This window comes from Oncorhynchus keta, chromosome 10 (assembly GCF_023373465.1).
Source record: "Oncorhynchus keta strain PuntledgeMale-10-30-2019 chromosome 10, Oket_V2, whole genome shotgun sequence".
NCBI lineage: Eukaryota > Metazoa > Chordata > Actinopteri > Salmoniformes > Salmonidae > Oncorhynchus > Oncorhynchus keta.
The window spans coordinates 33,307,723-33,321,260 of record NC_068430.1 but is presented as its reverse complement, the minus strand read 5'-3'; the positions used below and the strand labels follow the sequence as shown (position 1 = coordinate 33,321,260).

General features: G+C 45.3%; 2 protein-coding genes across 3 annotated transcripts; both read left to right on the top strand.

The window, feature by feature from the left end:
• Nucleotides 1-41: 41 nt before the first annotated feature.
• Nucleotides 42-3,623, top strand: bysl (bystin-like). 2 transcript variants are annotated; one of them, XM_035777714.2, is made up of 8 exons: nucleotides 42-186; nucleotides 278-556; nucleotides 784-943; nucleotides 1,207-1,345; nucleotides 1,475-1,608; nucleotides 1,721-1,881; nucleotides 2,359-2,461; nucleotides 2,703-3,623. In XM_035777714.2, the coding sequence occupies exons 2-8, from the start codon at nucleotides 283-285 to the stop codon at nucleotides 3,055-3,057; spliced, it is 1,326 nt and encodes a 441-aa protein (XP_035633607.1). In that variant the 5' UTR covers nucleotides 42-186; nucleotides 278-282; the 3' UTR covers nucleotides 3,058-3,623. The 2 variants fall into 2 exon arrangements, with proteins under 2 accessions (XP_035633607.1, XP_035633605.1); XM_035777712.2 differs by having other exon boundaries at nucleotides 139-556.
• A 4,103-nt stretch (nucleotides 3,624-7,726) lies between these two features.
• Nucleotides 7,727-13,269, top strand: LOC127931913 (G1/S-specific cyclin-D2-like). Its single transcript, XM_052526052.1, has 5 exons — nucleotides 7,727-7,827; nucleotides 9,811-9,835; nucleotides 10,267-10,426; nucleotides 11,143-11,285; nucleotides 12,780-13,269. Exons 1-5 carry the CDS (start codon nucleotides 7,727-7,729, stop codon nucleotides 12,969-12,971), a joined length of 621 nt encoding a protein of 206 aa, XP_052382012.1. The 3' UTR covers nucleotides 12,972-13,269.
• The last annotated feature ends 269 nt before the right edge of the window (nucleotides 13,270-13,538 follow it).

Sequence of the window (13,538 nt, the reverse complement as noted above, 5' to 3'; positions counted from 1 at the left end):
TTTAATACACTCATTTTGTTCATATAATTTTTTTGAAGATGGAACAATTCCAATATATCCAGTAATACATACCAAAGACATATGAGATGTTTCCTTTTCTAAATGTCTCTGGTATTATGTTTCGTGTCCGATAGTACGTCACTTCCGTTGGATAAAAAAAAAGCACGTGTGTTGGCTGGAGCTTTGGTGAGAATTTCCACATTAGCTACTTTATGAATTGTTAAACTAACTAGCTAGATTAATAGTACATTTCTAACAGATCTGTATAATAAACTAGCACAGATGCCGAAAGTGAAGAAACCCAAATGTGGAGGTGGGGAGAAAAGTGGCGACGGAATGGTTGCGCTTGCTGACCAGATTCTTCAAGGGGATATGGTTCGAGTACATGGCCGAGTGAAGACCAGGGATCAACGGGGAGAAGATGAAGATGAGGACGAGTACGTGGATGAACGCCTATCAAGGAAGATTCTGGAGCAGGCACGAATCCAACAAGAAGAACTACAGACAGAATATGGTTTGGCACCAGAGGTCAAGAAAAAGCAAGCCACTGTTTTAGGTAACGTTGAGGTGGATTTGCAAGCCAGAAAATTCCTATCTGCTTTTGTTTTTTTGTCTTGCAAGCTAGCTATCCACAACAACCACACATGACTTTACACTTGACTACTGAGAACTTTTGCATGGAGGTCAATTCCAGTCATTGTTATTCTTGATGTGTTGTGCTATGCTCAGTTATACTAGTGGTACAGTTTCATGGAATATCGATGTTGTCTTATATCCTTGCAGGGCCAGATTCTCAGGATGCAGACTCTGATGAGGAGTGGCCGGCACTGGGTGAAGCCGGGGCCGGTGAGGAGGCAGAGGCTAACTGTGGGACAGAAGTGGTGGTGGACCCAGAGGATGAGAAAGCTATGCAGATGTTCATGAACAAGAATCCTCCCATGAGGTACAGCATGAGGCCCCAAAACTCTGAGCCAAACCACTGAGCTAAAAACTGTTATTGCAGTGAAAAGTCTTGATGATGAATGATTTGCCATTTTCTGTCTTTTTTTATTTTGTGTGTTAAAGACACCTAGATTCAATTGAATGACAACAGCTCTATCATGCCATAAAAGGGAATTTCATGTTGTCTCTTCCAAAAGTGAATTATAACTTTGTAGCTGAATATGGATTTCCTCAGTGTTGTCCTTGTTCTGGGGTTTTGTTTAGACGAACTCTAGCAGACATCATCATGGAGAAGATCACAGAGAAGCAGACAGAGGTGGGGACAGTGATGTCTGAGGTGTCAGGAAGACCCATGCCCCAGCTGGACCCAAGGATCATTGAAGTGTACAAAGGTGTCAACAAGGTATGCCATGCACCTGCGTCCTCCTGTATTAATTTACTTGGCCACATCTTATTTTCCACTTAATCAGATTTCAGTCAGAGGCTGAATATTACCAACTATTATGAACTTGTTTTTTTTCGGTTGCTCCAGGTTCTGTCAAGATATCGTAGCGGCAAGCTGCCCAAAGCTTTCAAGATCATTCCAGCACTGTCAAACTGGGAGCAGGTTCTGTACTTGACAGAGCCTGAGACCTGGACTGCTGCTGCTATGTACCAGGCAACAAGGTCTGATAAAAAATTAACAGGATGATTTGTTAACATCTGTCAAAAACCTTTATTTAATTATTAGAAAGCATCTTATGGATATTGACTCTTGATTTTTCTTTTTTCTGAACAGAATCTTCTCATCCAATCTGAAGGAGCGAATGGCCCAACGGTTCTACAACTTGGTGCTACTGCCAAGAATACGAGATGACATTGCAGAGTATAAAAAACTAAACTTCCACCTGTACATGGCCCTGAAGAAGGCTCTTTTCAAGCCAGGGGCATGGTTCAAAGGTGAGACAAATCAAGAACATGTATCAAAGGGGAGAGAAATAGTCAGGTAGATGATTTAAAAGCTTGGTTGATAATCAATGTATGTGGTTGCCAGGATGTAATAATGTGGGGTGAAAGTAATTTAAGATAATACACATTATCTCTCAGGTATTCAACATTTTTTCCAAAGATACTACTTAGTGGGTTTTGTTCTTAGTTCACTTTGGCAATCAGCCAACATATGGTCTTTGTCACTAGGTGGCAGTATTGTCTAACCAGATCACCAGAATCAGATTTAGAAGGTTATTTCAGTTGTTTGTGAATTTGGTTGTGTTGCCCAAAAAGTTACATATTGCAGCTTTTAACATTTCTTGTGCATTTGTACTATGTGTTGTACAGTATTTTATCTATTTGTTTCCAGGTAATAACTTTGTACCCCTTAACCCAGCATATGTTTGTGTTACTGTGTGTTCACACATTTCTATTTTTCTCACTCAGGCATCCTCATCCCGCTCTGTGAATCTGGAACATGTACTCTGAGGGAGGCTATCATCATTGGTAGCATACTCACTAAGTGCTCAATCCCTGTACTGCACTCCAGGTAAGAGACACTCTTTTACCTGTGTTATGTGTGCAATTTTGTAAGGTCTATGATGCCCTAATGTGACTGCTCGGCTTGCCACTTGGCTTGGGACTTGGTTTTTAACCGTTGCAGCTTGACTGTTGCTGATCATGTAAGTGGGAATTCATGTGAATGTATGGTACAACAGTATTTAAGGTGGTAGAACAGCATGGCTTGTCAGAAAATAATGCAGATAACAAATGACTGATTCTCTCTGCAGCGCTGCCATGCTGAAACTGGCAGAGATGGAATACAATGGAGCCAACAGCATCTTCCTGCGACTCTTACTGGATAAAAAATATGCCCTGCCCTTCCGTGTCCTGGATGCCCTGGTCGGCCACTTCCTGTCCTTCCGCAGTGAGAAGCGTGTCCTTCCTGTGCTGTGGCACCAGAGTCTGCTTACCCTGGCACAGCGCTACAAGTCCGACTTGGCATCCGAACAAAAGGCTGCTCTACTGGAGCTACTTAAGGTGCAGACACACCCCCAGATTTCTGCAGAGATCCGCCGGGAGCTGCAGAACTCAGAGTCCCGTGATCTGGAAACCGCTATGCCTGTCACAATGGCCATGGACTGAGTATGGAGCTGAGCAAGGCTGCACCCTCTCAGTCTCAACCTTTCCCCTCTTTCTCCCCAATGTACCATCATTCACTAAACTGCCCACAACACATACACGTATGAACTGTTTTTCCCCTGCCAAATGCTCTATCATTGCTATGGAGATAAGAGTAAAGGCCACGAGATGGATTACAGATTAACATTCATTCAACATCCTGACTATCAAAGTGATATTATGGAATTCCTTTCTGATGTGCAAGTAAGGATGTCATTTACAAACTGAAATACATAACTGTTGTAAACATACATTACATTTATTGAGTGGAAAGGATAGAGATGTGTTTGCCAGTTTTGAGGCAATGTCGGTTTCACAAGTAAAGATCATGTACAGCTGACTTGTTTGTATGACACCTACATTTCCAAAGGAATTTAGAGAAGCTACAGCACACTGACCCTTTTGGTGGAAAAAAAACTTTTCAATGAGTGAATGTTTGTAACATGGTTAAGTAACTTAATGAAGGAAAATACTATTCAAATGTTACTGTAAAAATTAACATTTTGAATAAATGATTTCCTTGGTTTAAAGTGAAATGTCGGAAGTTGCATTGCCACCATTCACAAAAGAATCCCATAGATGCTGACTGATATCCTGGCCAGGTGTGACAGCTTGAGCATTTCTGAAATTCCCACAGTGTTAGGGGCAAGAGGACATTTAGCTAGAACTCGTACCTATGGATACCTGTTCCCACTACCCAAAAACAAATCTGACTATGAGAGAGTAAGTCTGGATTATGGACGTTGAATAGTCCTGCAGATCTGCCCCCTTTAAAGGTGCAATCTGGGATTCAAACTAACAAAGCACTCACCCTGCCACTTTATTTTGTAAACAGCTGAGGAATGGGGCAGGAGAAATGTAACCACTCTCAAATACATACTGGTAGTATACACAAGGACTCTCACATATGGATACAGGGACTGACTATCCATGAGATCAAAATGATAGTTATGTTTCATTATATGTATCACTCTGCAGTGGAGGGATACATCTGAGGTGAGGATTTACAGATTTACTCCCGTGTACACCTGTGTCATGGCTGGGGTGCGCCCCTATATATAGACCCCATGGCCGCGACACGTTCTCTTTCATTTTCTCGGCGGATGGCCGTATGGTTTGAGGAATAAACTTTCTGAAGTTCGCTTGGTATGTCCACTGGTAAGTGTAATATCTTGCGTGGATGTATACTCACAGGCTGTTTGCAGCCTGGAGCAGCTGGCCACATGCCCAGCCCCTCTTGAGTGCTGCACGCGGTTGATCTGTATCTTCTGCCCGTGGTTTGTCGTTTCGTTAGCATTACACGACAACTCCGTGTGCATTAAACCGGTAGGTAATATTGCAGCTGGCGTAAAACAAAAAAAACCTAATCAAGTCCATTACCTGTTTGCTGTTTTTTTGTCTGCCTGTTTTTCCCACAGGGGTCTGCCCCTGTGTTTGCAGAGGTACTGGGTAATTTATTTCTCACCGGGTTCCTATTCCTCCAAGGGATCACGACATAAGCTCTCCCAGGGCGTCGGACCCCTGCTCTGTGACCTTGTTGGCTTGGCTGAACTTATGGCTTCCCTTTGTGACAGGTATGATGGTGGCATCCCCCCTGGGGATCCACATACCTAGTGTATGCCCTGCCTGTGTTTGAGTCACACGGTTAGGGCGGTGGAGCACCCTACTGGGGATGCCTGTTCTGTGTGGTGTTCTCAGAACGCCTGCACCTGACGCGATTGGAGGCCATGCGCGAGTGGGTCAGCCAGGCTCAGGCTGGCGACGAGCTCCCTCAGGAGTGGTGTGTCAGCGAGCTGTTAGTCTCTCTACTGGACCCAGTACCCCTCCCAGGAAGTGTGGCCGGAGCCACTGCAGGAAGAGCTCGCCTGCTACCAGTCCTGGACAGGAGCATGAGTCGGACTGCTGGGACTACCTTGAACGGAGGGCGCATGCCCTGTGTCAGGAGGTTGATAGCTTCGATGGCGAGGACAGCTGTTCTCTGTTGGCCAGTGATAGGCCGTTCCTGGGGGGTGATGCCGGCACTGTTCACCCCCGTGAGCGGGGCTACCAGGCTGACAGACCATCAGAAGCCGCCAGCGGGGCTTCATAGCCCCCAGTGGCTCTGCAGGCCTGCCTGCAGAATCTGTTTTCCTGGCTGCAGAAGGGCACATAGGAGATCCTCTGGGAAGTGATGGAGATGTCTCGTCTGCTTTCCCTGCTCCAGAGGGATGTGGCCCACGTCAACGGACGGGCCATGGTGCAGGTGGTTACCTCCCGGCGCCATCTCTGGCTGGCCCAATCCCGCCTGCCACCTGCTTTCTAGAGCACATTTGCCACTCACCCCATCACCCCAGGCCTGACGTTTGGCCCAGGGGTTGATGACATTCTAGAGCAGACCGATAAGATCCGCAGGGACCCTGAGACGGTTCATGTTGGCTCCTCAGGATTGTTTATCCTCAATTACCTGGACGATTGGCTGATTTGTTCCCCAACCAGGACCGAGGTCCTGTCAGACAGAGACATATTCCTGACCCACATCAGCAGGCTGGGCATTACTGTAAACGACAAGAAGAGTCATCTGACTCACACCCAGAGGGTGGCCTTCATTGGCATAGAATTGGACTCGGTCAGTCCTGAGAGCTGCCCACCAGAAGGGTTCAGGCGATCTTATCTTGCCTCGACCACTTTCGGCAGGGGCGGGTGGTATCCAACCTGAACTGCCAATGCCTGCTGGGCTTGCTGACAGTGGGCTTATTGCTGATTCCTCTAGGCCTGCTCCATTTCTGGCCTCTTATAAGGTGGTTCAACTCTCAGCGGCTGCACCCGAAGCGCCACCGTCACCACCAGCTGTGGGTGACCACACAGGGCCTCAGGGCGTTGTTGAGGTGGCGCTGTCGCTCCTTTCAGGTGGGGTGGAGATGCTGAGGATGTGCTGCCGGGGGGGGGTTCGGCCAGCGGCTGTTGGCTACCCCCTTAGAGCGGCAGGCACATCAATACACTAGAGCTCTGAGTTGTACTGCCGGCCCTGCCATCTTTCCTTCCACATCTGAAGGGAAGACGTCCTGGTGAGAACGGACAACACAACAGTGGTGGCTAACATCAATCATCAGGGTGGACCTAGGTCCCACCACCTCAATCTTAAAGCAAGGGAGCTACTTCTCTGGGCTCAGGGACGTCTAGTGCCTCTATGCGCAGCGCGCGTACCTGACATCCTGAGTATGGCAACGGATATGCTCTCAAGGGAGGGCCTGCCTCCTTGGGACTGGAGCCTACATCCCCAGGTGGTGCAGCACCTGTGGGACAAGTTCGGGAGGGCGCAGGTGGACCTGTTTGCCTCCCTGGACAATGCACACTGCCCCTTTTGGTACTCCATGTCAGATATTCTGGCTCACGATTGGCCAGGGCTGGAGCTTTACGCATTTCTCCCCTTTTTCCCTGATCCAGGTTGTGCTGGACAGGACCAGGATGGCAGAGCATTGTCTGCTTCTGGTGGCCCCATACTGCCCCAGACAACCCTGGTTCAGCCTTCTCCTGTCCTGTTGTGTGGGACACCTTGGCAACTTTCCCTAGACCTGACTTTCTGCCTCAGGCCGGGGGAACCCTGTGGCATCCGAGGCCGCACCGCCTCAGTCTGTGGGCTTGGCCACTCAAAGGCACCAATGGTCCATGTTAGGACTACAGGGGATGAAATGAACACCATGTAGAGCACAAGGGCTCCGGCTACAACCGTGGCATACCAGTGGCACTGGCGGTTGTTCTGCTCTTGTTGCACTGGTATTGAGGTTGTGCCCGAGTCATGCGGGGTGCAGTATGTCATCCAATACCTGCAGTCTCGCTTAGATGAGGGCTTAACAGCCTCTACACTGAGAAGGTATTTGGCTGCAATATCTGCCTGCCATGTGGGGTCAATGGACAGGCCAGTGGGGCGCCATCCCTTGATCTCCAGTTTTATGAAGGGGGTTTGTCACCTGCGTCCAGCTAGGAACCCCTCAATGGCGAGCTGTGATCTGGATGTGGTCTTGGCAGCTTTGGCAAAGCCGCCTTTCCAACCGTTTGAAGTCTGCCTCCCTGATACACCTCACTATGAAGGTGATTTTTGGTAGCGATTACTTCCATGTAGAGGGTGGGTGAGCTCCATGCTCTTTCGGTAAGTTCTGAGTGCTACCGGATGGACCCCGGGGGGAGGAGTATATCTCTCTGCTCCAACCCTTCATTCCTCCCGAAGGTTCTGTCAGACAGGCATGTGAACATCCTTTTATTCTGTCTGCTTATGACCCCCCGGCAGTGGTAGGGGAGTCTGGACTTCCCTCCGGCATGCTGTGCCCTGAGCGGACACGGTCAGTGAGAACAACAGACCAGCTTTTTGTCTGCCATGGTGACTGAGTCCTGGGGGCTGGGCTATCAAAGCAGAAGATCTCTCACTGGATCGTAGAAATGACTACGACAGCATACCGCCTGGCTGGCAGGCCAGTGCTGGGATCTGTGGTGGCACATTCAACATGAGGCATGGCTGCATCCTGGGCTCTCACTGATATCTCTGCTGCAGCCAGCTGGGCTTCCTCTTGCACCTTTGCTAGGTACTATCGGGTAAATGTGGCACCTCCCTCTGCCGTTGGTTCAGGGGTCCTGGGCGTCGCCTCCCCTTCTGGGGACTATGCCGGGAACCCCCTTCCACATTGACGGTCCCTGCGTCTCGGTCCCGCGCTGGGACTTCACCGCTGGCTGGCCAGGTCCCTCTAATACCGACTGTTACGGGTATACCAATATATTGGAATGATCCAATATAGCTCACATAACGAAGGTTATGTATGTAACCACGGTTATGTGAGCTATATGGACCACTCCAATCCTCTACAGTGCTAGAGGCGCCTCAAAAATGATGTAGAGAACGTGACACAGGTGTATACGGGAGTAAATCTGTAAATCCTCACCTCGGATGTATCCCTCCGCCGCGGAGTGATACCAATATATTGGAGTGATCCATAAAGCTCACATAACCATGGTTACATACGTAACCTTCGTTTTAACTATGTTTTGAAGCTATACAGTGTTTGTTTACAATTCCATTCTTTATAAACAATGGAGTAAAACAAGCTTATATTTTGGGTTCTGACCATTGCTCATGAGGCATTTCTAAGTTTTATTCTTCAATTTATATTCTTGAATTTATGAATGAATGAAATCTGACATCATCCAGATGTCATCAAACAGTCGCCAATTCACATTTAAAAAACTCTCCAATCCATTAATATGGAACAATATCACCACAAACTCTCTCACGCACGTCCGCACACAAACACCCACACTAAAGGATATACATAATGTTATCCTTGAAAGTTAAGGAGGGCCTGATGCAAAGTGCACATTGGATTCATGTGATACAGATCGCCTAAACGTATCTCATAATGACTTATCTCATAATTATGACTTACATATCTCATAAAAATGACTTACTATCTCATAATTTGTGGTGTAAAGTATTTAAGTAAAAATACTTTAAAGTGCTACTTAAGTAGTTTTTTTTCGGGTATCTGTACTTTAGTATTTATATTTTACTTTTACTTCACTACATCCCTGAAGAAAATAATGTACTTTTTACTCCATACATTTTCCCTGACACCTGAAAGTACTAATTACATTTTGAATGCTTAGCAGGACAGGAAAATGCTCCAATTCATGCACATATAAAGAACATCCCTAATGCCTCTGATCTGGCGCACTCACTAAACACATGCCTCCTTTGTAAATTATGTTGGAGTGTGTCCCTGGCTATCCGTAAATAAATAAAAAGCAAGAAAATGATGCCATCTGGTTTGCTTCGAACATTGTATAACTTTCTGTCCCTGGAAAAGACCAGTTGGGCATCACCATCATCTCTAAATAGTATCACAAAATAGAGACACATTGGAGGACTACAGTACAAAAGCTACATGAAAACAGATTATGAATATGATGAGATCTCCTCTCTGACCAGAAAGCTACCATTCACCAGCACTGCAAGAGTTATGTCAAAATACAAGCAACCTATTTTTGAAATGTTTTGTATTTGACCGCTCCTTCGGTCAAAACAAGAAATGTACATTTTTTTGGTTGCGTGTACATTTTTATTTAGACATGGTGGAAAAATTTACTCAGTATGACAATTTGGTAAAGTAAAGACACCTTAATAGAAAATGACTAAAGTGAAAGTCACAGAGTAAAATCCTACTTAAGTGAAAGTCTAAATGTAAAAATAAAAAGTCCTTATATTAAGCAAACCAAATGGCACAATTTTCTTGTTCTTTAAATTTACAGATAGCCTGGGGCACACTCCAACACATCGGCATCATTTACAAACAACGAATTTGTGTTTAGTGAGTCTGCCAGATCAGAGGTAGTAGGGATGACCAGGGATGTTCTCTTGATAAGTGTGAATTTAACAATTTTCTGTCCTGCTAAGCATTCAAAATAGAACGAGTACTTCTGGGTGTCAGGGAAAATGTATGGAGTAAAAAGTGCATTATTTTCTTTAGGAATGTAGTAAAGTAAGAGTATTAAAAAATATAAATAGTAAAGTGTAGAGACCCCAAAAAACTCCTTAAGTAGTACTTTAAATTATTTTTGGGCAGAGAGAAAATCTGGTCATATTCATCAGCTCCTTTGCCTAGATACTAATGCATGAGGATAGAAACAAATCCATCCATGAAGCCAGTGTCGTCGCAGTTTATCATTGCTTAACATACTTCTTTCCTCCAACAGGTTTGCAGGGAGCAGAAGTGTGAGGGTGAGCTATTTCCTTTGGCCATCCACTAACTGGACCATTACTTGAGTCTCTTTCCTGTTCAATGGGCCAACCTGCAGCCTTTAGGGGCTGCTTGCATGTTCCTGGCCTCAAAACTTTAAGAGACAGTACCCCTGAGCGCCAGCAAGCTATGCATCTATGCTGACAATGTCATTCCAGTGTCAGAGCTCCTGGTAAACACAAGATTTATTTTCAAGTTCCATTCGCTTTTGCCATAAGAATGAGTTTTGACTCAATAAGTGTGTTATTACTTTGTTTGTTATAGCAGGTTATACTGTCATTTTGGTTCTATGTTCTGCTTCTCAGTCAGTGTGAGCCTGTTTTCTTCTGATATAATAGCCTACGTATGTATTTATCTGTTATGCAGCAGCTGGAGCTTATGGTTGATTTAATGTAATGTGTGTGTTTTACAGCAGTGGGAACTTGTGGTGGTGGCAGGGTTAAAGTGGGACCTGGCTTCTGTGTTACCCTCTGACTTCCCGGAGCCAATTCTTCATGGCATACCCATAATCCCTCACAACCTCCATGCCTTGCGCAGGCATGTCCACTCCTACATTGCACTGGCAGCCACAGGTAGGGGCAGACATTTGGTAGCTCATGGCGAGGTGTGACTGTTGATACTAGCAATGCAGAAACATTTAGTTCTACAAGTCAAGTATTTTAGGAAGCACCCACCAGTAGTTTTAGCATAGAAAAACAAACATCTCATTGTTATTCTATGTGATATGTGCATGGCACTTATTTGATGAATGATGATAATAGCTTGTGTTTCATTTATTCCAAAAAAATCATGCAGCCCTGTGTGTGGCAAAGGGCACACAGCAAGCCATAACTTTGATTATGTGTCAGCGGTTCATTTGGGAGACGGGGGGCTGAGTTTGTGTAATCCTGTATTATGCGGTGTTATAGACCCATGCCCGTACATTCAACTGCCTGATTTCCCATGAATCTCACACGATGTTGCCAGAGGCAACTAGTCACTGGGATACAGTCAAGGCCATTTTGACTGGGCTGTTTCATTGTATCTGGATTCGGCCCATTCATGACTCCTGAATTTGAAACCTATTCCTCTACTCCTATGAAATCCTGCCTCAGGGATTAAGGATGTATGCTGCTCCCGAATCACTAACTCCCAATTGTTAAATACATTATTTTCTGTCGCACAACCTGGTATTATGTTCCTTGTCCACAAAGTGGGTCTGTCAACTGCTATGTCATCTAAACAGGTTAGTACAAAAGACTGGTCAAACCTATTTCTGCTGATCCTGTGAGTATCTCACTGTCTTTAGAGTATAAGTTCTCTGTGTTCCTGCCCTCCACTATTGCCTATGCCAGTGTGGGCACTGCCATTCATAGACTGAAGCTCCTGGATGGAGCTCTATCCAATGATTCACTCATGCAGCTGCTAGAAAACATCTTGGCCTTTGATCTGGTGAGGCCAATATTTAACTAGAAACCTTTTACTCTCTTTAAACCTTGTCTGTTTCCTCATCAAACAAATGTATGTATGATCTAGCTCTCCGTAGCCGATATGAGTAAGACCTTTAAACAGGTTAACATTTGCGGCTGCATGGCCGCGCACGACTCCAACGCCATCATAAAGTTTGCTGACGACACAACGGTGGTAGGACTGATCACAGACGACAATGGGGCAACCTATAGGGAGGAGGTGAGAGATCTGACCTTGTGTGGTGCCAGGACAACAACCTTACCCTCAACGTCAGCAAGACAAAGCAACTGATTGTGAGCTACAGGAAACGGAGGGTCGAGCACGCCCCCTTCAACAACGACGGGGCTGTAGTGGAGCGGGTCGAGAGCTTCAAGTTCCCTCCGTGTCCACACCACTAAGGAATTAACATGGTCCACAGACACCCACACAGTTGTGAAGAGGGCATGACAGTGCCTATTCCCTCTCAGAAGACTGAAAACATTTGGCATAGGCCCTCAGATCCTCAAAAAATTATACAGCCGCACCTTTGAGAACATCTTGAATGGCTGCATCCCTGCTTGGTCTAGCAACTACAAGGCACCCGACCACAAGGCGCTATAGAGGGTGATAAGTACGACCCAGTACATCACTGGGGCCCAGCTCCCTACCATCTAGGACCTCTATACCAGGCAGTTTAAGAGGAAGGCCGAAAAAATTGTCAAAGACTCGAGACACCCAAGTCATAGACTGTTCCCTCTGTTACCACATGGCAAGTGGTAAAACCGCACCAACTCAGGAACCAACAGGACCCTGAACAACTTCTTACACCCAAGCCATATGACTGCTAAACAATACATTTTTTGCAGTAACTTGCACTGACTCTATGCACACACATTGGACTCTACCCACACACTCACACATACTTACATTAACACCCCAACACACACATACACACATACTTACGTCATACACACGCACACACACATACGCTGCTACTGTCTATTATCTATCCTGTTACCTAGTCACTTTACCCCTACCTCGTACCCCTGCACGTCGACTTGGTAGTGGTACTCCCTATATATACCTGTAGCTACGTTATTTGTACTCGTTTCTATTATTTGTTAGTAACTGTGTATTTATTCCTCGTGTCACAACTCAGCATTGTTGGAAAAAGACCTGTAAGGAATCATTTCACACTTAGCCTACACCTTCTGTTTAAGAAGCATGTGACAAATAACATTTTATTGATAAAAAATATATACACTTGTATTTTCCTTGTTTGTCTGGCTTCTCCCTGGAAGTACAATCTGGTCGTTCATTCCACAAGGTGAAGAAAAAAGGCCTCCTTTATTCAATAAGGAAGCAAACTGGTTTAAAAACATAGTACAATTGTAATTGTTTTCTCTGGGTCTTGGTTGGTGAGGACTCTAAGTTTGTGTTACAGCTTTTCATTTTACCCTTCCTATACAATTTCTTTACTGCTCTGTCCTCAAACAGGAATCTCTCTGCTGCTGCTCTGACCAGTTGGAGGGTGTGCTGGAGCTCAGCCTGCCCCCCTCCCCCAGGCACCAGGGGCTTGTCGTTCAGGGATGCCCGTCCCAGAGATCAGCTAGATCGCCACTGACATCCAAGACCTACTGGGATAGAGATGACACCAAGCAGACAATCACTTTAATGGGTCTTTCCTAACAATGACTGGGGCTTAGTTTACCATAGTGACCATAATGAGAAAGGTGTCTTAACTACCCCTTACGACAATTTTTGGCAGAGAAGTACTCACTAAAACAATGTATGTGATATGAAGAAACATGTCTTAAGATGAATTGTGATCTTTTTGATAAGATGTCCATGTTTCTTTCTGTTGACATTTGTTTGAGTTCTTTATTTCATTGCTATTCTCTTGGTGTTTTAAGGACATTTTAAAACGTTGAAGTTAATGTTGTTAGCTTCAGGGAAGCTCTCTGAAGAGTTACCACAGAGGGGTATCCTTTTAACTTAAATATGCTCTTGGTGTTTTAAGGACATTTTAAAACGTTGAAGTTACTGTTGTTAGCTTCAGGGAAGCTCTCTGAAGAGTTACCACAGAGGGGTATCCTTTTAACTTAAATATGCTCTTGGTGTTTTAAGGACATTTTAAAACGTTGAAGTTACTGTTGTTAGCTTCAGGGAAGCTCTCTGAAGAGTTACCACAGAGGGGTATCCTTTTTTTTATTTCATCTTTATTTAACCAGGTAGGCAAGTTGAGAACAAGTTCTC